Source organism: Tachypleus tridentatus, chromosome 6, assembly GCF_004210375.1.
Source record: "Tachypleus tridentatus isolate NWPU-2018 chromosome 6, ASM421037v1, whole genome shotgun sequence".
NCBI classification, from domain to species: Eukaryota; Metazoa; Arthropoda; class Merostomata; order Xiphosura; family Limulidae; genus Tachypleus; species Tachypleus tridentatus.
The window spans coordinates 78,583,238-78,610,005 of NC_134830.1; the positions used below are offsets into that span (position 1 = coordinate 78,583,238).

The 26,768-nt window shown below is 31.4% G+C and overlaps 1 protein-coding gene across 1 annotated transcript in view; it reads left to right on the plus strand.

Moving 5' to 3' along the window:
* Nucleotides 1-3,706: 3,706 nt before the first annotated feature.
* The window catches only part of LOC143252870 (cell adhesion molecule Dscam1-like), a 91,984-nt gene continuing 68,922 nt past the window's right edge, over nucleotides 3,707-26,768 (plus strand). The window contains exons 1-3 of the mRNA XM_076505662.1: nucleotides 3,707-4,034; nucleotides 19,555-19,710; nucleotides 20,039-20,200. Of these exons, the coding sequence (XP_076361777.1) occupies nucleotides 3,992-4,034; nucleotides 19,555-19,710; nucleotides 20,039-20,200 (361 nt within the window). The 5' untranslated portion in view covers nucleotides 3,707-3,991. The remainder of the gene's footprint in view (nucleotides 4,035-19,554; nucleotides 19,711-20,038; nucleotides 20,201-26,768) is intronic.

Sequence of the window (26,768 nt, forward strand, 5' to 3'; positions counted from 1 at the left end):
AAATTATATTTAGAATAGGGAATTTTTGGTTTGGTTTTTGAAATTTCGCACAAAGTTACTCGAAGGCTACCTGCGCTAGCCGCCTCCAATTTAGCAGTGTAAGACTAGAAGGAAGGAAGCTAGTCATCACCACCCACCGCCATCTCTTGGGCTACTCTTTTACTAACGAATAGTGGGATTGACCGTCACATTATAACGCCCCCACGGCTGGGAGGGGGAGCATGTTTGGCGCGACTCGGGCGCGAACCCACAGATTACGAAGCGCACGCCTTAACGCGCTAGGCCATGCCAGGCCAGGGAGTTTTTACACACATTCTTTTAATTTGATTTTTTCAATAAAAAGAGACAAATAGTTAAATTTATAAAACATTAGGTTTTTAAAAAAATGAAATGAATAAAAACATTTACAGTAGAACTATATTACTGTCTTAAAACAAAAGGTAATATTTGTGTGACAGTCCGCTATTTTCTCCATTCTATCATTAAATGTTGGCTGGAAAATAGCCTCTCATCTAATTCTAATGATTATATCGGATGGTAGCAGACAGATAGGTTTCGCACATCTTGACTTTTAATAAACTTGATTTAATTACATTTTCTTTATTTTTATATTGTAAAACAAACTTTTTGAGTGTATGTATATATATATATATGATATATTATTAATTTTTATTCATCGTATTAAAGTGGTTGTATGTTAAGAGTTTCATAAAGTCAAAATGTGTTGAATCAAATAACAATTAAAGAATCCAGCATTCATTACGTTTGTAAACCAAAAAAAGGTAACACACAATGACAAATGTTATTCAAATCACAAACAGAAACAACCTGTAACAATAAGTTTAAATAACAGCCTTACAGATGTGCTATTTGTTTGAGAGCTACATGTATTTTCAGGCTGTAACATTACTTATATAATGCATTATTTTCTGATTTTTAAATTTAATATTTAATTTCTGTACTGCATTTGATATATAAAAATACTTAATACTAGAAATAAACGACCTTCTAACACCAAATTTATTATTTTTCTTTAATTGAACACTCAACGTTTCACTTTACAGCTTCTTCAGAGAAGTTCCACTGAAACACAAACCTTAAATGACAGAACAAAGTTTCAATAGCTTTAAAGTGACACGTTGAGCCTCCGATTAGAAAAAAAGAATAACAAATTTAATGTTATAGAGTCGTTTATGTCTAGTATTATAGTCAAAGATAACAATTAACTTTCCTCTTGATTCATTAAAATGTTAACAATACACTCTTGTGTACATTTATTGAAATGCAGTCTCAACGATCTTTTATTCCAGTGATATTTTTTACTGCACATGAATAAAACGTGTAACTTAGGGTTTGTTTTGTACAGCTACATATTCTAAAAGTACTCCTGAGTATAGTACAGCATAACTGGGACATCAACGTTTCACAGATACATCTGTACAAACAAATCTTTTAAAATTAAACCTGATTCTCCTTTTTTAAACCAATATACCGCATTTTCTCTGATGTTACGTTATAATACAAATATGGGTTTTGAGATATTTGTCTTGATTACAAAAACAAGGTAGTAGAAAATTTTGAAATTTTAATCTTTGCTTTGTTTCATTATTTAAGTATAATTTTGATATTGATATAGACACGGTATTTCATACACTAAACTAAATATGTTCAGTGACGCTTTTGTAAGATAACATATTTTATTTCGGCAAAATTAATTGAAAAGATAGTATGAAAACTCGAAACTTAATTGAGTGGTTTCAAAGCATCATGATAATTCCAGTGCATTAAAACAGCTGACAAATTATTGTTAGTCATTTAAACGGTAAAATTAATATCAAATTCTTATATTGTGGGTGATATAGACGCTGTAATACAAATACAGTTACATAGATCAGAATTATGGCATTAATATTTTATTAGATATTTGCTTCGGAATGCATAAAATGTTTTTTGTCAAGTATATGAAGCCTCATGTTTTATGTAGCTTTAAGAATAAAGAAGAAACCCTTTGAATACTTATAACAGAACTCGTATAAATATTTAAATGAAAGGGTAGAATAGAAAAGCACAGGACACATTTGGGTAAAATGAAAAATATGGTGAAGCATAAAGTTATGACTTCAAGTAATTTTATTTGCATAATCTAGCATAGCAAATTTAATATGATTAATTAACTCGTTATTTTACCTTATAAATGTGGTTAAACCAAAGAACTGATTTTCACAGACACACACTCACACATACATATACATACAGACATGCACATATATATGTATACAAACAAACACTCGTGTAAAGCTTTGTGCGCGTATTAATTTCATGCATAATTTCATAATTAATTTCATCAAAAACCTAACTCATACCTCCATGAGTTTGTTACTTTATACTTCGTTTCATTAGGTCTCAGGCCCTTCCTAGTAAGGTATTGTTTGAATGTTTCATCTTGTGCTTATAAACGAACTATGATTTAATCAGTGATGTCGAGAAAACCCAACAACGTTTTTCGCTCCTCTACGTAAAAAAAAATTTCTCAACCCAAACGAACTATGATTTAAATTAGTTCATCATACTTTAATCATCTGATTAAATGTTTTAGAAGAACCAAGTAAAATATTGCTACCTGACTGAGTCAGCCTTTAGTATACATTTCGTTTACTACACTCACGTTTCTTCTGTTTAAATTGAATCCAGTCATCAAAACCGCATGCATGAATACAATGCATCGCCTGAAAGACTTATCTTTATCATCATTTGTTTATTCAACATGGGAGTGAAAGAAAAATCTAAATAATTCACTAAAATAACCTCTATTTCAGAGATGAATGTATATCTGTTTTACTGCCAAAACTGGATGTTATTACTATGTAAATATTTGAACAGTTACCCGTCCAAAGTGACTGGATTTTGATAAAATGGCGGACGCAAATATATGAAAACATTCTCAAGACGTTTTTAGCGACTGTCTATTACAAGATTAGTTTTGTTTGCCTAACAAAATAAAAATGCATATCATATGAAACAAACAACATGAACGTTGGAAAAATGTATAATGAAACTGACTTTTTAAAATAAGTCTTTATTCATACAGTAGTTTACTGGCTTCCACATTAAACGTATCTCAAGAAAAAAAAAAATGTATATCGACATTCGGCTTAGAGAGTCTTCAGTCGTATATGCTTGCAAGGGGGTAATATTAGGTATACAGAAAGAAAGGCCACTACTGTATACGTAATTGTGTGCCACGACGGCTGGCAATAAGTAGAAACAGCAACGAAGTACATTAATCTTTAATGATGCCCAAATCTTTCATCATCTTTCTTGTATTACTTTTCGTCCTGCTGCTTTCAGTAGTGCACGGAGACCACACCGTTACCATGGTAACAAACAACGTTCTTGATTACTTCATAAAACTGAGGTAGGGCTATCATAAAGGCCATAAATGTGGCAGCAATGAAAAAGATAATCTGCTGACACGGAATGGATGATAGGACTTCGAGATCTTAGTTAAAACAGGTTTGGAAACGAGAGTACCAGTTTCTTCCTAATTCTTTGTTTGTCTCCAAATTGAACATAACTTATATAGACATGGTTTCCAATCTTTGATAATCTAATTGCTATAGTCTGTTAATGAGTTAATACCGCTATTCTATAATGTTATATGTAACCAATTTCCAATGTGTTTATGAAGTTTCCATTGTAATTTTCAGACGAGACGTGACAGCTCGAGAACATAAACATTGGTAAATATACACATATACGCACGAATCTATTCCCTATCTCCCACAGTATTGAGCCTTTTCACTAGACGTGCGGTGGCGGCAAGCCACCAGTCGGACGTGAGCTGGTAGGAAAAACAGTCACTTTGGAGCTTATATGTGTTGGCTCTCCAATCGTTGGGCATTTGTGACCCGCATACTTAACGGATGGTTGAAGTCAGCTCTTAAATATCGTGACACTGCCGCTTGATTACAGTGTCTTCTGCGCCACAGAAATGGCAAGACTTTTCTGGATTCTGACGATGCTATCGGTCGCAGGTAAGTTGGTGAGTTTGATACCTATTGCTTAAGTAAAACTTCAATCTTCGGGTGTCAACAATTTAAGTTGCGGTATAATATTAAACCTTGATGAAAATTTATAATAATATTATATTACTCTGCATTTTAAACAGACTAAATAATTTACAAATAGAAATGTGATAAATAAACTACTCGTCAAATAAAGCAACAAATAAAAAGATGTAAAGACAAATCGTATAAGATAATGAATATATTAGATAAATGTATAAAAAGGAATGGCTAAATGATCTTGATGTATTATCTTTTACTAGTTTTATTTAATTAAAAGTAATTAATAAATAAGCCTGAAAATTTATATTTTATACCTATATCTTTTCTAGATAATTTCATGACGTAAATAAATATCAAAATTATTTCCATATTGATTGATAAAAATAAAATTGGTTTATCTCAGGTATTAATCTCCGGATTCTAGTGTTACAGACCCTTAAGTTTATCAGTCACCGGGGCATGGTCAAGTGGTTAGGGCGTTCGACTCGTAATCTGAGAGTCGCGGGTTTTAATCCCCGCCCCACCAAATATGCTTGCCCTTTCAGCTGTAAGGGCGTTATAATGATAGGTCAATCCCACTATTCATTGGTAAAAAAGTGGCCTAAGAGTTGGCTGTATCTTGCGCATGTCCCGCCTGTTCTCAGGCCCCCCGCTAGTACAGCGGTATGTCTCTGGATTTACAACGCTAAAATCAGGAGTTCGATTCCCCTCGGTGAGGGCTCTGAGCATAAGAAAAACACACAAACTCGATGTTCTGAATTTTGAAAGATGAAAGTAAAATCAACAATAAAACACACAAACACAAAAACACCTGTTCTCAGAATTTGTGAAAGATGCTTGAAAGTAAAAATCAACAATATTTGTTGAATGAAAACACATTGTTAAAATTTCTACAAATTCACATAATTCCTAGAAAAAGCTACTACCCGAGAGAGGAAAGAAAATTCTTCTTCTTCCATAGTCATTGTGCTAGAAGGCCTAGAAAGCTATAATTCTGATTAATGCCTATTAATAAGAAAAGCACAGAATTTGAGAAGAAACGTTAGAGATTTCGTACATTAGAAACCGTTCAACTTCAATGAATTACTTCCAACGTCATTATTTGTAAAAGGACGTTAAATATCTTTGCTGGAAGGAGTTAGCTTGTACCCAGATGCAAGACCAGCCAAGAAAAGACACCTAAGCGAGGTTTAACAATATCAATTCAGAATTAATTTGCTTGTCGTGGACATAGACCGTCGATAAAATATTCAGTTCTAAACAGGATATAAGATTTAGTATAGTTTGTAAGTTCGTGAAACGTTTGTATATAACCATCATTTGTAATAATCATCAGTTATAACCGTTATTATAAATTGTATTGTTTTCTGGTTGTATATTAAAAAGCATTTGTGTTAAAAAAGAAAACTGTGTGTATGAATCTTGTTAGCAAATAACATAAATATAATGAATATTAACATTTAATTAACCACTAAATTAAATTTTTCGGTGATTTGAAATAGTACTACGTAACGTACGCAACATAATAAATCGGAAAATTGTCAGAGATAAATTATAATGCGTCACCACGGACCATAACGTATCGTGTTTGTATACTCATGTCAATTATCAGTTAATAAAGAAGCATATAGCAGGACGACGTTGAAAATATGTTTTCCGTTAGTTAAAGGAACAACCGCTTTAGCCATGAGGCTGCAGGCTCAATTTGGTGCATCAGAAATTCTAATTGAGTTGATACTAAAGGAGATGCAACTATTCAGTAGCACCAACTGCCAACTCTCGGCCCACTCTTGCTAAACGAAAATAGGGATTTCTCCGTCTCTCTTTCTGAACACCCTAGCTAACCACCAGGCCACGCCCAGCACACTTAATACTGAAACTGATAAAAAATTGTAATTACGGTATTTCGTTGTTGTATGTAGACAGCAAAAATAAACAACTAATTAACATGTGTGCGTGCATTTTTTATATCAAAATCACATCTGGCTATCTGCTGAGTCCACCGAGGGAAATCGAACCCCTAATTTTAGGGTTGTAAAGCTGCAGACTTACCACTGTATCAGCGGGGAACTAATTAGTATGTAAATAAATTAACAAAAAATTTTAATAGCTACTGTTTTCGTCGTTTACTTTATAATAGATAATATTAATATTCTATTTTGGATACTCATTCACGTTTACATTTACAATTTAAGAATTTGTTTTAGCATTAATAAGTAGAAAGAGTTCTTCATTATACCACAGATACCAAAACATGTTTGTTAAAAGACGAAATTAAAATTCTTACCATGTTAAAACTTGTTTTTATTGGCAGCTTTCGGATCTTAATCTTTGTTTGTAATTAAGCACAAAGTTACGCAGTAAGCTCTGTACGCTACGGGTGTCGAAACCGGCTTCTAACTATGTAGTCCACAGACATACTGCTGTGCCACTGTAGGCATATCTTACCTTTTGTCAAGCAATATGCAGTTTTATTTTGCTATAAGTTCACAGAACTATTAATAGTAACTGATATCATTGTGACGAAAAGTCGTAATACTTTTATAACTGGCTTATTAATTCATATTCTGAGACTTAAGATACACACTATGCCCTTCTATAAAATCTGAGCTTAGTGTATAGTATTATTGAATATGAACATAACGCAACAGATTAAGATGAATACAGAACAATACTCTTAAAGGTTTAAAGTATATAATCAATTAATTTAACAGTAGAGTTTAAGTGACAAACTAAAACAAACAAAAACTGCGCAAACTAAAAACATATGTCATTTAATTGTACTATGGGTAAATAAATACTTGACCTGTGATTTTACAGAACTTGGTTTGTTTCGGGTGTTTTTCAAGGGCAAAACTAAGCAATCTACTATCTTTGCTCTGCCAATCACGAACACCAAACCTGATATTTAGCTTTATAAGTTTGCAGATTTACCGTTGATCCACTAGAGAATTTTGCAGAACTAGAGTAAATGATGTGATGAAATGTTAAAGACACAATGTATTACCTCCTTAAACTTTATTATGAACCCAAAACTATTTTCTAAGAAACTATGATAGGTTCACTTAAGATATCTCAAATGTGATATTAGAGTGAGGTTTAATCGGCTGAATGGGTCATCTAGCGGCGGTGAAAGCCTGTATTTATGTAACTCTTGCAGGTTCGAATACAAATTTGTCAAATAGATTATTCCTTCTCTCTTTCAATAGTTCAACGTTTATCATGTTTCGATACTCGTGGTGTGAACAGCACAAACAGCTCGTTGTGTAGGTTTGCGTTTAATAATAAATAAACACGGCTGAACATATTTATTACATGGCTCTCCAGAAGTGTTTGTTTATTTTTTAATTTTGCGTAAAGCTACACCATGGCTATCTGCGCTAGCCGTCCCTAATATTGTAGTATAAGACTAGAGGGAAGGCAGCTAGTCATAACCACTCACGACCAATTATATCCCCCCACGGCTGAAAAGGCGAGCATGTTTGTTGTGACGGGTGGTTCGAACCCGAGACTCTCATATTACAAGTTGAGCACCTTAATCACCTGGCCATGCCGAGCATTTCAGAAGTGATAAAGATGTATTGTTACAAGCAGTTATGAACAAGAAAGAAGGAAAATATCATAACATAGCCAATTAGCTCCTTGTTGCTTAGTAAACAAATTGTATCAGTAATGAGCATCACCATCATAACTTTGTCTGTGAAATTTACCATAAAGATATTTAAAGTGAATTTTTAATTTTACAATTTATATAGGAAATTACTTCAAGAACTATTTATTCTAAAATAGCTAACTCTATATTTATGTTGCTGAATTTCTGTTGACTTAATTCATGCTATCAATATGCATTACAATATCAAGCCATAATGAATACAGTTCATTTGAGGACATTTTTCTTCTCGTCAAATTAATACTAGCTAAAATTGGTTTATCATTCTTTAATACTGCTTGCTTCTAAAGCATAGACTTTGTAGAATTATACACATATTTTGATGAATTTGGTCATCGATTCACGACTAAAGTGTATCCTAGAAAAGCTTCTTGAGACTTGAACTTGACATTTTCGTTATTAGTAACATTTCTCAGATATCAAAATATGTTTTAGTCTTAATATATAAGCATTGTGTTGTAGCTGATTTTCACTCAAAACGCATTGTTTTATATAAAATGAATACGTGAAATTCATTTGATTTAACAAATAATATAACAGTGTTATCCCGAAACGTGTGTGAATAGCAGGTTTATCGCTGTTAAACACAACAGACACAGACTGAGCTATCTGTGTTCTACCTGTTAGAGGTATATAAATCCGAATTTTTAGCATTATAAACCCTCAGACTTATTACCGCTGAGCATCAGGGAAGGGGGCAGAAATGTTAGAATGCCTAGTTTCAATTCTTTGGTTATATTAACTTAAAGTAAAAACTTTAGATATCATTTTAGAAAGGAAAATTCCTTTAATTTTTATATTTTACAACTAATATTTTATAGAAAATTTAGCATAATATTGACACTTCAAGTGATGTAGGTTGCAATACTCTAGTATATAAAAATTAAATTCTGTTGTATGAGAAAAGTTTTTATTTTTAATTGTTCTTCCACTGTGGAACATATTGTAATCAGTTAGTGCAATTCATCTTTGCGTAGAATTATAATATTAAAGGCAGTATTAGTGTCACATCAATTACTATGTTTTTATTAGAAGTTTTGTTTTCTGTGTCAATAACAATTTGTTATGAAGTAACTCTTGATTTATGCTGCTGATTTATTGTCGATGTAACTGATACTATCAAGTTTACCAATTGTATCGATTGTGATACAATAATAAATTATTTCATCAAGTCAAACACTTCTCGGTCTGCTATTTAGACTGTATTAAATAGACTTTTATTAAATGAATGGAACGTTAAATATTTTGAAATACTTTGCTCTTTTCTTAATTGCACAAAGACGTCAGTTTAGACTTATGGTTGTCATTGAAGAAGGACAGGTACAGAGACGTAATTTGAAAGAAGTAAGAGTAATAGTAAAATGCAGAGTAAATTGGTACAGGAATCTCTAGCTCATATTAAATAAAATAACTATTAAATATAATTAATAAAGCATGAAAGACTGGCATTTAATTAAAGTTAATAATTAATAACTTCGTAGAGAGTAAGGTGCAAGTGTATATTCAGAAATAAATGTGTCAATCACAGTACACGATTTAACTTGTAGTATAATATAATAAAAGTATACAAAATTTCAGAATTTAAAAATGATTAGTCTCTCTTGTTTGCATTTTCCTCCTTTTCTCCTCACTCAGAGACTTCAGACATTAGATGGATTCTAAAATTATGTTGTAATCACATAATTGATAATACCATTCCTGTTGAAATTTATCAAAGGTTATTTCTTTTCTAAATCATATTTACTTCAAGGAATCAAACATCAAAATCTTAATACTGTTAGGTAATATAAAGATATTGCACAAGTATACGCAATAACTTTTAATGTACTTTTCAAACAAATACAAAATATTATTAGAATCCAGGAAGTAGTGCCTGAAAGTGTTTTACCATCCTTATTGTTTAAATTTTCACTACTGTCTCACCCTGGGATTAGACAGGGAATTCGTAGTATCTCATTTTGTTTTAACACATAACACTGCACATTTTAAAACGAAACCGAAATTTACAAACAACTTTAATGAAGATTTGTATAAAAAGTCTCAAAAACCTTAGTGATGGAAACTCATTAATATTAATTGTTTAGAAAGGAGGGGAAGCAAGTAGTGAAAAAAACTACTTGAAAAATAAGTATGATGAAGGGATAGCGATGTCAAAATGTATAGAAACGACGTAGGGATGAATACAAAAAACCATAGAAAAATCCTGACATAAGTAGACACTGATTCAATGTTACAGACTTATGAGAATTAGCCATTGTAAAACTTTATAGCTTTATTCAGTTTAAATGCTTTCATTCAAACCTGTATTCACGCAAATTGAATGAAGTTAACATTCACTTGTAGATAAAAGTCTTTTCTTGGAAAGATTTTACTTCTTTCATAGATTTTCGTATGGTTTTGTGTATTCATTCAGACCTTATTTCTATACATTTCGGCATTGTCATCCATATATCATCCTTATTTTTTAAACCTTTTTATCACTTGTAGCTCATAGAACCGAAGGTATATGTGAATGAAAAGAGTGAACACAAACAGCCGCGTATCAGATAATGGTTTCCAGGTTGTTTGAAGTGTATGACTAGTAGTCTATATTATCGTGATGATATAAACGTTTGGTATGCTCTTTATACAGCTATTTAATTTACTATCACTCTTAGAAGTGTTTTTGTAACAATCTATTTAATTATATTTCATGGACTGGGCATGGACAAGTGACTAGCGTGCTTGGACTGTCAATGTAAAGGTTCTGAGTTTACGGTTTGTTTCATTAAAACGTGTTTCTCACTTTGGTGTATTGAGTGCCATATGTAAATGAGACAAATCCAACTAACCGTCTCAAAAGAGTAGCCTAAAGATTTTTGGGCGCAGATAGCCCTCGAGTAGCTTTGCGCGAAATTCAACACAAACAAAAGATTTCTGGAAAGTGCTGTTTGCCATCTACCTTTCCTCAAGTACATCATTTTAAAATCAGGGACATTAACTTTTTTGAAGGCGCTGATAGAAAGTCCAAAACAAATAGTTATAATTTGTTCCTTTGCTGCTTCATTAGAAGCAACTTTCCCCAAATGGCTGAACACCTACCTCTACTCCAAATTTTATGCTAAATTTAAATTTTGCATGCAAAGTTTATGAATAGAGATAAAATCTACTAGATGCTAAACACACTGTTTAGTGAATTGTACCTCAGCAGATATTTCTACCAAGATACATTCTATATTTTCTCTTGAGAGTTTGTACCTGATGCTTATTTATTTTGTGCGACTATGTTAATCTTTGGATTACATGTCTAATATTTGTTTATATAAATTCATCATATATAGAAACGCTTTCGTGTAGGAAGACAAATAATATGTTGTTTTAATATATCTAACTTGAAATATGTGTTGATAAGTTTGACAAAATAGGATCAAAGGAGTTTTTGTCTCACATCATGTTTTGTCTGTAAAACAAGCCTAAAGGTTTTCCTCCGTTCTCCAATTTAGATGTTTTACATTTGAAAGTAATTGGTTTAAAATTACCCTAAAAACATAACTTTTCTGGCTAAAGTTCATTACTAAAACATGTAGTCTAAATACATAATTGAAATAGAGACTCAACAGCATAAAAAATGAGTTACTTAGCTTCAGCATATATACAATGATATTAATTTTTTAAAAAAGTGCCATGTAGGTTGCTTATATTTCAGCATTTTCCGCTAGATTACCGAATATTTTATCCTAAATATGTAAACTTAATATTCTCCTTGCTAAGATATTAATATGTAATATTACATTCTACAGCCGTAACCTCTGAAAGGGCGAAGGGGAAACTGTCCCCTGAAAATGCAGTGCAGAACCAAAAGAAAAAGGCTTACAAATTCTAAATAGTAATGTAAATTATGATATATAAATATTTAACAGTTACAAGAATAATGTATAAATACGTGTCTGTGTGTGTTTTATGATACCGAACATTTTAAAAATATTCATATCTTCGGTGTCTTTGGGAATGTTGGACTCTTGTAAAGATGTTGAAGCTACGGCCCTGTACACTTCAAGTGCTACTTATGTAATAGGACAGGAAATATTTTATTGTTAAATTTCGCTAAATGAGGCGTGCTATAATTTAGCATGACTGCTTGATTTTTTACCTTACCTGCTATGATATAAATATAAATAAACCACTGACACAATCCTAATTAAAAACATTGCTTATAACTTGCGCTCCAACTTGGTCTGTATATCTATGTTATTGCGTACATATCTGCAGTTTTTAGAATTTAAATTATTTTGTCTCAAGCACAATAAGATATTCTATTACCACAATGTATAAACACATTGAACTACAAAATATTTCTATCTTTGTCCTAACTTAGTTTATTAGTTACTAAGTACAAAGCTACACAAAGGGCTATCTGTGCTTTGCCCACCATGGGTATCGAAACCCAATTTTTATTAGTATAAGTCAGGGTACGACCACTGTGCCACCGGGAGGCCTTAACTTTGGAGTGCATGCTATTTATTTATCATGGGGAATGGAACTAAATACAGTTAGATAATAGTTTTATTTTATATCCTCTTAACATAGTCATTTCTCTGAAGCGTTTTTACTAATTTAATTGATATGTCATTAACTATTTCATTTCAATTTTTGGCAGTATTTAGCAGATTAACTATATATGTCTATTTTTTGATGTGTTTGTCAGATGTTGAATTTTTAGCTTTACGACGTGAAAGTGTCAGACAGTGAGTAAAAGCAACATACTTTAAATGATTTGACTTAGTTTATTTTTTGTTATAGATAATATAAATATTTCAATCGGAAAAAGCTGTTTTTCTTTTCTGCTTTCGTTTCAAATACTTCTGACAAATACTTCTTATATATAATTACCTATCCAGTGATTCGTTATTATTTGTTCTTTTATTGTGGATTTTATTCGATTTGATTAAATGTTATCCTACTATCTGAAAATTGTGAACTTATTAGAAATAATGGTCAATATATTTTAATCAAACACAGGGGAACAAAATCATGATTTATGTGAACGTGAACACAATGTATAGCAATATAGAAATCCGAAGTTTTGAAACTTAAAGTCCATATGCTATATAATGAAAGAAGTGTTCAATTATTGGAAACATAGAATCTATAAAATAAAAAGAACATTAGGCGCAATATGTCAAAGTAGTTTTGAATTCTCAATAATTTTATATATTTCAACGTACAAACAGGTATTTTTCTTATCTTTGCTGAAATTCTCTAAAGAATTACTGTTTTAGTAATGTCAGCTAAGAGGTTTCAGTAGATGACTGCATTGATAGAAAGTAATGCGTTCTTGATTCAAAAGCATATAGACGGTTGTGCTTGTTGTCGATAAAACGTTGGCAACGAGCCACATCATTAAACCAAACTGTGTATTTTAGATAACTTACAACTTATATGTCCTGGAGAAAGTTTCTTCTTTATTTCTAAATGATTCATGTAAGCTGTTCATTTTTATTTAATCCGATAATGCAATAAGGAAGACAGTACCATCAACTGAATATTTAAAAAAAATGTTTTAACTTTGAAATCAGGTTATGACTTTCAACAAAAATTTTACTTTGCGTGTTCTTATTGTAGCATTGTCATTTGTATTAAATTTCACTTTCAAATAAATTCTACATTAGAATGTCATATATCCTTTTTAGTATTTTATAGAAACAAAATATTCCATTTTTGTATACTCATGACAACAAATATGTAATTCACGGACTTACAATGCTAAAATCAGGAGTTCGATTTCCCTCTGTGGACACAGCAGATAGTCTGAGGTAGCCTTGCGATAAAAAAAGCACAAAAACTTATTAAGAAAGCGACATGTGAAATCAAATATTTATCACAGTTTTTCATAAGTCTTATATTTCAGTTGTAAGACATTTCAATGTGGCCTAGTCTGTTCAAATTATTTAAAAATATTCAAAATGGTTAATGCACTAATCATTTAGCTGCATTTAGATAACTCATCTTTATATTATTTATATTATTTGTACAGCTAATCATTTAGCTGTATTTAGATAACTCATCTTTATATTATTTCATCGAAAGAATTTTACAGATTAATGTGTTTAAATACATTTGTCATTATTACTCACAAAACGTTCAAAATAAGCATAAGGTTAAGATATATCATGAAAACCAGATGATGGCAATCAGGCTGGATCACCATCAATACTAATCTGCTTCAAGGATCACGGCTCTCACGAGTCCTCTTTGACATTTACAACAAGAATCTAGCTAATCTTGACAGTCTAACCAGATCCTGTGTACTACTATTTTTTGCTTATAGCATTATTGTACATAGCTAAAATCGAAACAAGATGCAACCATTTTTAAGAGTACGAGCTAATGATGACACAACTCTCTTCTATTTTTTTCGAGTCATCCAGCCTGTATCTACATGAGAGATTGACTTCTGCCGGTACAATTCCTGCGATTTTCACCTTCTATCCAACTTAACTCTGAACTAACAAATAAAACGCCGATATCATATTTTAAAAAACTTTATTTTAGGAAATGTTAAATATTTATTAAAGACTCTCAATGATCATTAATTAAATGCTAAAGTGAATTTCAAACAGTTTGTGCAGGAGGGGAATTCCTAGATGTTAACTATTGTACTTGTTTGATAGCAAGTCTACTTTTCATATGATAAACCTTCTTTACATTGTTAAAAGTTAGTTGAGTGAGTCGTCTTTCACATTTTGTGCAGTTTTTTTACTCAGCAGATGGTGTGTTATCATTTGAAGCTTAACAATCGATGTAACATAGATCATTGTGCTGAACTTTTTCAATCCTCACGCTGACAATCTGTTTTCACTTAACGACCAGAGAAGACGAAATCATTATTGATTAAAAACTAGATAAAACGCTGGTCGTACTCCAGGAAATTATGGCACTTCTGCTTCAGTGACGAGTTAAATGTCGTTAAGTAAGTGTATATATGAAAAGTAACATTCTTTTTATTATCGGAATTTTTAAGCTAATTAGAAAGGTAGAAACCATAGCGTGACTTATTTTCGCTTGAACAGTGAAACGTTAAAAGTATTTTAAAAAAATCAAAATCCACGATATGCATATTAAAAGAAAATTTCTTTGCCTTTTTAAGAACAAAATTTATGTGCTAATGATGACTCATCTTTTTCTGAATAAAATTTAAATAATTAGTAAAGCAAAGTAAATTTCTTTTACTTTATTTCTTAGGTATAAGAGTGTATAATTTAGAGAATGTCTAACAAAACTAAGAACACTAGTTTTAATTTAAAACACTTTTGAGTTATGCATAAAATTTTATTTTATTATATTTAGATTTTAAACCATCAGACTATTCACAATTAAACACACAATACATAATGAGCTACCTGTGCTGTGCCCACTACGGGTATTGAAACACGATTTATAACGTTATAAATATGTAGCTTTAATTTTATTTAAAAAGTGTTATTCTCACTTTAAAGTCATGTTTACAAATTACTTGTCAAAATTTTGCTGCAAGCCATTATATGTAGAGTTTTAAATATATGAATAAAGAAGGGAGCAATATTTTTATTTTGTTTTTATTTTTGTCTATCCAACTACTTAACACAAATGATTTAATTTTGATTATTGTATAGTTAGAACAGTAAAGCTGCACCATAATGTACATGGTTCTGCTCATCGCAGGTATCGAATACCGATTTAACATTACAATCCCGCAGGAGTATCACTTGTCTACCACGCGGGCAGGACATTAGAACATTTTTTTTGTTTGAAATGACACGTCAAGAGTTTTTTTTTTTTGCACGAAAGTACGCATATATGTAACGTTGTACACATATTCCATAGTATTTCTACAACAGTATAAAATCATTTTACTTTCCATTCACAATGTACCTTTAAAAGTTTCAATTTCGATTTCTATCAGAGATATAATATTTACATGGTTCATTTAATTTTATTGCAAACCATACAAATATATTACACGAGTGTCACCTCAGTTGAAATTGGAACTTTCTTTCCTTTCCAATTCCTCCTTAAGTTTTAGTTTCCGGTTTGGCAGTTGCAAGTCCTACACACTTTACACCAAAGTTGGGTAGTTTCTAACCTTACCATGTATGTTCCGTCTATGTCAAGAATCGATCAACCCTGTCATTCTAGTTAAAATGGTTTTCCTTCTCTCTTGCTAAGAGTAAATTTCCTGCAAAACACTCAGGGAAAATTATTCATTACTTGTCTTCTGGTATGCCAGAGGACAACTAACCAAAATACACAAAACAGTATTTCTGAAAAATTACTTTGTCACAGTAACAAGAAAAAAAAAAAGATAAGAAAAAAAAATCCGACAATGTTTTGTATTTACATGAGGAATGGCGATGTTCACATCTCATTCATTCTGTTCTGACTCAGTGTAATGTGTATCTAACAACTTTAAATACACGTTTTGTTTATGCATATCAGTATAAGAAGAATTTTAAGAATGAAAGTTTGTGACTATTAATTTGTCTTAAACTATTTCATTTGAACAGTTTTAAATATATTATTAGAAGAAATGATATTAATGTTTTGAGAGTTTGAAATGAGTGGTAGCTTTTCTACTGAAAATGAAAGTAATTATAGAACCACACGGAAAACATAGAAGTCGCAAACACCGACTTATGGAAATTAGATGATGAATTCGTTACTTGTAAAAAACAAACAACAAAACATTATAGCAGAAAATAGAAGTGAATAACTTGTACAATGCATTAGTATTCTTTATCTGGATGCTTTGCTTTACACAAGACATTATACACCATTTTCATATTGCTGTACATATAGTTTATCTATAGTTTATCATTGTTGTAACATCGTGTAATACTCCCCATAATTCAGCCAAGTTGTTTGCCCTCCTTTAGACTATCCTAAGTTTTACATAATTCTACACAATTTGAGAATATTCATATCCCAACTCCATGCAGGCCAACTGATGACTCTGAATGTTTCTTCAGTCTATTTGCCATCAATATGTCGTTTCGTCATATTTGCTGAATGCTTTGGATTATTGTCTTGCTGGAAGATAAATTCCCACATAATGAATTATGTCCCTCAGGAAATAACATGACAGATCAGAATCTGCAGACACTTGTCATCAGTCAAATGGTTATGAATTTTATGTAGTTTACAAACACCATTGTACCATTATTGTGCTAATCCTGCTTCAACGTAGCTGCCGTAATTTCATTATGATACTGTTCTCCTTTCCGCTGTCTAACACACTGTCATTGGTTTTCACCGAAATATTAGAAATTTGGTTTATCTGTAAGAAACACAAATCTCTAGCTAGGTCTATCTTAAAGTTTTACTTGGGTTGCCTATCCTCAGCAACATTATTCTTGCAAATATGTATCTTATTGTTCTAGAGATTATCTGGCGAGATCTATACCAGTCTGTCACTTATCTCGTGAAAACTAGCTCTGATACCTAACATCCTCTTTGGCTGAAGAGTTTCAGCTTTCTCCCTCTGTTATTAATAGTGCCAGTTTTTCTGTAAGTAATGTCTTTTATTTGTGGAAGAAATTCGTTCTGGTTCTATAATGGATTTTGAATAAGTTAGTGTGATGTAGGTAAATAGATAATTCTTCTTCTTTATTTTAATCTTACAAACAAATCAATCATCTTTGACGTTGCATATCATTAATCAAGTGTTATCGAGTTAATTCAAAATAAATTTATTCTTTGTTACTATGGTAGCAACCCTGATTAATTAAAACCGCATTTTACGTTCATTTTTTATACAGAGGTTACGTGTGAAGTTCAAGTACTTTATGATCTAATTTATTTCAATCAAATAGTGATCAGTGACTCCTCAAAAGAAAATTAATCGAATTACTTTTTTTCTTCAGTGTTTTAATTAAGTGAAAACAGACATGACAATACTTTTAATTAGTTTATATTATTTTAGAAAAAAATTGAATTCTTTCTCTGAGTTTTCAATTTTTTCAAAGTAAAATATTTTTCCTACTTGAAAGAGGATAAATTACATTTTATAAATTTCTCCTTGTTGGTTTCGAGTTAAAGTGAGTATTCGTACAAAAATAAACAGAGAACAATAACACGAGTTTAGTTAAAGTTTATCGTTTTAGGGTTTTTATATTTAAGTAATTATTACTAATAAATAATAGATAATTGCCAAATATGTGGATTTGCTTTCGTTGGATATGACTGAGTATAAGAACCACAACTTAGTTCGGTATGTGTGGTATGTTACAAAAATACTTTAAATGTTAAATATTTAGCACACGGGCTTAATCTGAACATGTTATTTAAAATATCCATTTCTCACGTTTGCTTGACATAAGAGTTCAATATCAGCTGGCAGACGTAATTTACTGTTAATATAAAATCGTAATATCCATTACACGTAAAAATTACAGTATTTATAATGGTCAATAATATATATTTTCTTTTTATGAAAATTCTCTACCTCGAAATAGTTTGTAAAAATTTCCATAAAGTTATAAATAAAAATACTGAAATATGTAATGATAGTGCTGCTAATTCTCGTGCATTATATGTTTGTTTCAGTCCTCATCGGGATTGACTGGAACATTAATAAACCATTTAGCTTTGTGTTTAAGGAACTGGCGTGGCCTGAAGGTTAATACGCTTGACTTGTAATTTTGCGTTGAAGAATCAAAACACATTGTCCTTTCAGCCGAGCGGGCATTATAATTTTATGGTCAGCTCTACTATTCGTTGGTAAGCTCAATATTTGACGATGGGTGTTTTGGAATTGCTGCCTTCCTTCTAGTTTATTCTTTCAAAATTAAAGATTACTAGTGCAGATAACCCTCCAATAGGTTCACGTAATATACAACAACAAATAAAACATCCATTAAAATTTCCAAATAATAGCTAAAGAAAAGAAAAGATTAACATCACCAAATCTGGCTCCAACGTTACCTTTGATATATTCGGAATAAAGGACAATTCCTGGGCTTCAGAGTTCTAAAATTAATATCCTGTGCCATAGATTCATCACTTTCATCAAATATTAGGCATTCATGCTGGCTATTTTTATTTTATTAATTTTGCAGTATAAGCTAATAAGTATAAATACACCTACAATCAGTCGAATTACAGTAAGAAAACCTATCAAAGTATTTGCTCTCTTAAAAGCGTTTACTGGTAATAAAATTCCATAAATGATAATAATTAATATGTTAATAATATTATTTTATGTCAGATTTCATGTCAAGTTATTGATGGATATAAATGAAATTGTAATTTTGGATTACACAATAGCTTATCAACAAAAATATTTAATTCAAAAGTAAATTTAAAGCGGTTGCACTTATGAGTCCGTTATAATATAACGGTCAATCCCACTGTTCATTTGTAAAAGAGTAGCCCAAAAATTGGCGGTGGTTGGTGATGGCTAGCTATCTTCCTTCTAGCTTTACATTGCTAAATTAGGGACGGCTAGCACAGATAGTCCTCGTGTAGTTTTGCGAGAATTTCAGAACAAACCAGACCAAACCCTCTAGTCTATTACTACCAAATTAAGAACGTCCAGCGTAGGTATGTTTTGAGTAGGTTTGCACGAAATTGAAAATAAATCTACCTTCCACAAAGAATTAAAATAGAAACTCCATCTTACTTAAATCTTTAATCGAATTAAGATAGAAACTCCATCTTACTTAAATCTTTAATCGAATTAAGATAGAAACTTCATCTTAATTAAATCTACATCCGAGAATATCTCTTCGAATGAATCGTTATCGTTTTTAAAGCTGTTCGACCAAGTTCATGATTAACTATAAGTTATTTTGTATAATTTAGGGTCTTCTGACAAGCTGAAACGGTCTTCAAATTTAGCAGTTTTCAATTATCCTTATATCAGTAGTTCGACAAATTTTACCATCATAGCTGGTGAGACCGTTGTGCTTGATTGTCCACTAGGAGGCGTTGTAAAAGATAGAATATTCTGGCAGAAGGGTTAGTAGTTGCAAGTGCATATTTCTATCGGTCATACTTCAAACACCAAAAAGATTCGTTAAATGTATTAATTCTAAAATGTATATTCGTGTTAAAATAAATATAGATAAATGTATTTTTTTATAATTCAAGTAAAGATCTAGTCACTCTTAAAACTTATTATTTTGTTAACTACATTTATTCTAAAACATTTTGATGTGGCTTTTGATGTATTTTTGTTCTTTTTAAGGTTTTGTGCAAAATATAACGTTATATGATAATTTCAAATCAATTGCAAAAATTATAGGCAAAATAGTTAAAAAGATAGTACAGTACAATGAAATTCCAGGTAGTCGCCGGATTCCTGACAATCAACGTCAAAGAGTCTTTCCTAATGGAAGTTTGGTTATTTCTAATATAAACAATGAACAGGACGAGGGTCACTATGAATGTTCTGGTTCGACACAGAGTGGCCAATTACAACGCAAGGTCATGATGCTAAACGTTAGAGGTGAGTATATTTATCTAGTCTATAAACTTTTATGTCAATAAAATGCATGTAAAAGTGTCCAATTATCAAAAACTGGTATTTGATACCTTCGAAATAACCCTTTTTAAGTTGTTTCATATTATGCTTAATGAAGAAAGCATGAGCAGTCGTAACACCAAAATATTGCAATTAAATGAAGTTGCATAAACATGAAGAATTTAAAAAGTAATGGTGACTGGGTATAAAACTATCAAATCATTTGCACAACTTAAAATATTTTACTTAAACAAATAATATATGTAGCATATGGTGGAAGCACAAGATATCTGTTACTTATGAATATAAAAAACATAGTATTATGGTAGCAATGAGCGTTAGTGGATACATACAAATGTAACGCACTTGAACTAAAGCAAAAGTGTTCGACCTCATTAACAAATACAGCAACCCATCTACTAAATTCGTTTCAGTCGCACATATTTCCGTCGTTTAAACTTACGAACTAATTAGGTTTAATCGAAACATGAAATCATGTTTTTTGTCATCTGTATAATGAATAAATCAACAACTGCTTTCAAAAACTAATTAAAAGAAATGCAAACAAATTATTTAGTTATCATAAAAGCATAAAGTACAACATCAGTCAATCTTTACTTATGATGCAATATTATTTAAACCTATTTGATGGAATGCCGATGTATATTGTCATCTGTATTAGACTCGTAATAAAAATGTTTTCAAATGCATTATTTTTCCAAAATAGTTGCCTTTTATTATCATGAAAATAGCCCTGCACCATATTTCTGGGAGATATCAAGATTTACGATTGCCATCAAGTTTCAGGAATAGCTATAGAATAGGGAACTTTTTATCTTGTATTGTGTGCTTGACAGAACAGTACTTAGCACTCATACACTTCGAAGCATCTCAAGTCGTTCACTGCTTACCAAGCCTGTCCAACCGTAAAACTTGCTGATTATCCCTGCACGAGAATATGGACTTTTACTAAACTATTCAACGGAGCGATTAATGTGCCGCTTTATTTAAGTTGCATAAAAGACACAAATCAAATTTAAAGTTTCCCTTAACTCGTTTTTTAACAACTTTAATAACTGACACAAGTTACACGAAGAAACGTCGTTTATGTTGAAGAATAAATGTAGCTCGAATTTTCGTTTTTTATTAAAAGCACACACGATTAATGAATGTTTCCAACCAATACACTTGCGAAGTAACTGTCGGGCATATCTTTTATTATGCTTCAAAACACAACTGCATTATAAAAAGCCTTGACAAAACATCGCTATTACCACAGCTTTCTATAATTTCCAAATATTGGATTTAAACTTAATTAGAGTAGCATGGATAGTTGCTTATTGAATTTATCATTACTCATAAAACGTAAGGCGTGTAACGTACAAATTTTCAAATTGTTTAATGTTTGAAAGAGCAATTTCAAAATACTGGAATATGAAAAATAGGCTTTCCTTCAAATTAAGCAAATAACGTGTTTTAACTTTTTTTGTGTAGACTATCATGTAATTACTCAGTATATTTCAAACTTAAACGTTAGAAATAAAGTTGTTTTTAGAAAAATTAGTGTAACAGTTAGTTATGTAAATTTTGTTACTTATATATGTTTGTGCTGGGTGTGACTCAGCGTCTTAAGGCCAAAGTTTGAGCCTTGATGTCCGATTGGACACGGTTCGCGCAAGAAGTGATAGTCCATCTCGCTATTCAGATAAGAACAATCACATAAGCGGCGGGTACTTCTGACTGTTTACCTCCCTATGATCAGCTGTTCTAAACTGAATGATGTTACGCCGAAACCTTCGGTTACTTAAGACGCAATGTGTCGTATTAAGTGCTGCTAAGGTTGAAAATACCAAATTTCATTATATAAAATAATTATTAATGATATTGTACTTGTAGGGGAAACTGGAGCTTGTTGGGCACAGGGGTATGTTGACACAAAGCTGATAACTTTCATATACTGGAGTTGGTACCAGTGATATCACGACCATTAACTTTTCCAATCATGAGTCGTTTCGTTTCTTAGTTTCATCGTGATTGGAAATTTCTGTCGTGAGAAAAAGTAAAAATTGATATCTTCACACAGGTTTGTATATATTTTCTGTTGTAAATATTATTTTATATTATATTTAATACTATGCTTAGATAATTTAATTCACATAATACTACTTGAAAGCACGTTCTTTCGACTGAATAACGGAACACAACTATGACCGGGACGGTAGACACAAAATGGGATTGACGTACGTTTGCACATTTTGCTAGGGGCAGATTGGTGGGCTTATCAATATTAGGAATTTAAGTGTATTTTTTATACTCCATAAACAAAGATAGTGCAATACAAAATATCCGAATACATTTTCATTCATTTTAATTAATGTTTAAATATTGACAAAGCTAACAGATATTAATTAAAATTATTGTAAATTCCTCATTTGTCTCACTATTATCTTCTTGTGATATTTTTCTGCACTTTTTTATTTCACTAACGTAAATGTGGTATATAAATATAGTGATATAAGTAAAGTGTTTTAGATTTAATTTAATCAGTGTCAATTTATCCCAGTCCATATGTCAACTACCCACGTACTCGGGTAGGTTAATAGAGAACATACATTTTTCTATGATGTTCATATTTGAGAAGATTAGCAAAGCGATACCTAACTTGTTTCTGCGATGTAAAGGTGTCTAGTTTATGTTAGTTTCGAAATTTTTTATTTTGGAGTGTACAGGTAACTTTTATTTAACTTTTTTTAAGTGACTTAACCAGTCCTAATCTCTACTATACTTGTTATGAGTAATAGTGGAAGTATATAGTTTTTCTGCTATTAGTTGTTGTTACTTAATATAATTTATTTTGGACGAGTCTCCGATTGATTGCGTCACATATTTTAATCCATCTTGGACGAGCCTCCATTTTATTATATTACACGTCATAATTTATCCCAACCGACTTTGCAGTTTATTATATTACGTATTATGATAAGTGAATGATATTTCGACTTGATATCACTATAATTCACTAAACAGCTAGCTGGTTATGTGTTTCATAGAACACATGTAAGTTTTCACCGACAAAAATATCTAATGTCCTCATAAAAATACTGACATTCGAAGTTAATTCTCTGAAGTTAAACGGTTTATAATGTTCAAAATCTATATTGGGGCCCGACATGGCCAAGCGTGTTAAGGCGTGCGACACGTAATCGGAGGGTCGCGGAATCGCATCCCCGTCGCGCCATACATGCTCGCCCTTTCAGCCGTGGGGGCGTTATAATGTTTCGGTCAATCCCACTATTCGTTGGTAAAAGAGTAGCCCAAGAGTTGGCGGTGGGTGATGATGACTAGCTTCCTTCCCTCTAGTCTTACAATGCTAAATTAGGGACGGCTAGCACAGATATCTCTCGAGTAGCTTTGTGCGTAATTCAAAAAACAAACAAACATCAAAATCTATAAATGTCCCTGGTCAAACATTTGTAGTTTCCCGATTCAAAAACATTTATCACAGTTGTATCTTCCGAGATTTATAATGTACTAACTGTGGCAAATCATCAATATAAAACTATCTCTTTAGATTGTATTTATTATCTTTCATAAACTTGAAAGGAGAGTTTTTAAAAATTTCAGCTAGCATCAATACATATAATCACTAGTATTACATATACACATAGTACATTGTTGATTCCTACACTCAAGAATGTTCTACAGATTTAGGGAATAGGCGGGAAGTTCACAATACACACTTAACAGTACATGTTACATGCATTTGTAAATATATGTTAAGTTGAATAGTTATTAAAATAAATATGTATAATAGTAAATCTGTTAGTGTATAAAGAAATACGGCGCATGTTGTTTAAATTATACAGTGAAGAACTATTTTGAGCAGCTTATCAAAAAATAGAAACCGTATACAAATTTGATCAAGGAGAATAAAGGTATTTTCTTACATTCTTTTGTTGAAAATTTTACTCTTTTTCCTTTTTAGGAATTATTTGATGTTTGTTGTATTGTTTAAGCCAAACATATTATTTGTGGCTTCATATTCAACACAAAAACATATATACAAATCTACTGATGTATCATAATATTCAAGATGTGAAAAAATATTGAAATCTTCAGAGGAATAAAAAATTCATCTTTTGGCATGAAATATGAAATAAAGTTTCATTCTTTACCTAAAATCTATTTCCCACAGTACAAATTATCCAATTTATTTATTTAAAGAAACTGTTATTCTTTGTGATAAGACTATAAGTAAATTTTAATGCAAAAATAAGTATAGAACATATATTTCCATTGAAATACATTTATAGAACGTATATTTTTATTTAAATATATTTCTAAAAGATAAGTTCCACCTAGCTTCTCTTACTACATAAGAAATTATATTGCACAGTTCAATGAACCTTTTACTTTAGTGCTGAAATATTAACAATTACTAACATGTGTTGATTTTCGTATGCTCTCAAAATTTTTAAGTTACAATATTAACAATATAAATTTGTGATGTTTAACTTTTTATGGTAAAGAAAGCTGTTTTTGATTGTCGTATTTTAAGAATTTACTCACTTAATCTTTAAATATTACATAATCACACAGATACATATGGTAACTTGTACTACTATAATAACCATATTTTGCCATGAAAAATTATATCTGTGGGTTAGAATATTTAAATAAGCTACATGGACTTGATGTGTTTGTTGTTAAGCACAAAACTACACAATGCGATAACTGTACTGCACCCGCAACAAGCATTAAAATCCGTATTTCAGCATGTAAGCACTCAGATTTACTGCTGAACAACTGGTGGGCAGCTGTGTTTGAATATTGTGAACTGAAAGGTTTTTAGTATCTCCATTGTCCTATATGTCCTTCTTCCATAGCTATTTTTCGAATCTTCATACCTTCTGTTGCCTGGCGGGACAGAGGTACGTTTCCGGACTTAAAACGCTAGAATAAAATCCAGGGTTATATTCATTCCTTAGAGGCCACAACTGACAACAACCTGTTATGGCTTCGCTCTAAAAACAAACAAATACATACCTTTATCTGCACGATGTTTGGTAATTCGAAGATGCACTCTTTTGTCTGTTCAATTAGTTTATATGTTGTTGTTTTTTTTCAATTAATTATTTACTTGGGAAAGCAGTCACTTTCCCACAACTGTCTGCAGACGGTGAAGGGTGATAAAGATGTGGGAAATTGTTTGCTAAAGCACCCACATCTCGCTCTCCTAATTTTTATTTCTAATTCTATATCTATTGCTACTCTTTTTTTGTTATGTGAGACAAGCGAATAGAGGTTAAGACTAGTAGTCAGTGTATCCCCACCGCAATATGGATCCTACTTCTTGAGTCACCTTCACCTCCAAAACCTGGAGTACATTTTATAATCCCACACTGTAGCTTGTACCCTGGGATCTTTTCAGCTAATTTAGCGTTTTTTGTTTAATTTGTTTTTATTTTGGGTTGTTTTTGAGTTATAACAAACTTTTAAGTATCATGTCAAAACTACACTTCTTTGGCTTGTGAAACACAAACTAACAGCAAACGACAATAAAACCTAAGGATTATTTATACCATCAGTTTTAACTTAACAAAAATATTTTTGACAACTAACTGATAACTGAAACCATCATATTATCAGTGAGTAGAATTATATTATTTTCTTTACATCAATTAGAATGTGTTAGAATTTTAAGCTGTAAAGCTTAGTTCCATAATAAATTATATGCAAAACACAATAAAAATCAAGTTTACTTCTACAACATGGATACCAACATGTCCAGGTGGATAAAGCACTCGACTTGTAATCCGAGCGTCACAAGTTTGAATCCCCGTCACACCAAACATGCTCGCCCTCTCAGCGTTATAATGTGACTATCAATCCCACTGTTCGTTGGTGAAAGAGTAGCCCAAGAGTTGGCTGTAAGTAGTGATGACTAACTACGTTTCCTTTAGTCTTACACTGCAACATTAGAGACGGCTAGCGCAGATAGCTCTCATGTAGCTTTGCGCGAAATTCAAATCCAATCAAGCCACAACGTAAGAGATATATTAAGTGTTTAATTGCTAGCATATTATTATTTATTTTAATGTCTAGAAAAATCCGTATAACATTTATATCTGTCATGAAAGACTAATAATACTTCAACCGTGAAAGGATAAAAATTGATTTTACACTTTTTATTGAGATTTATGGTTAATTTTGATTGAAAAAAATAAATGGCGCTGATGAGGTCGCGAATTATTTTCAGAGAGATATAAGAAAATTGAATATATTACTCAGTTCATATGTTTTGTTTGTATACTCAAACAAAGAGACCCTGAACTTATTAGATTTATTTGTTTTATAAATTTTATCGGATATTAAATTGTTAACGGAGAGCCAGTGTACATTTTAATCCTACCTTAAACATATCTTAATATCCTGCTCAGAAATAGTCAACTAGTGATTTATTTGTTTTGAATATTATTTTCATTCTTCTGCATGAAATAGTTGTTAGAAAAGAAAACCTGAGTTTGGAAGTTATGAACTTTTTCAATATACA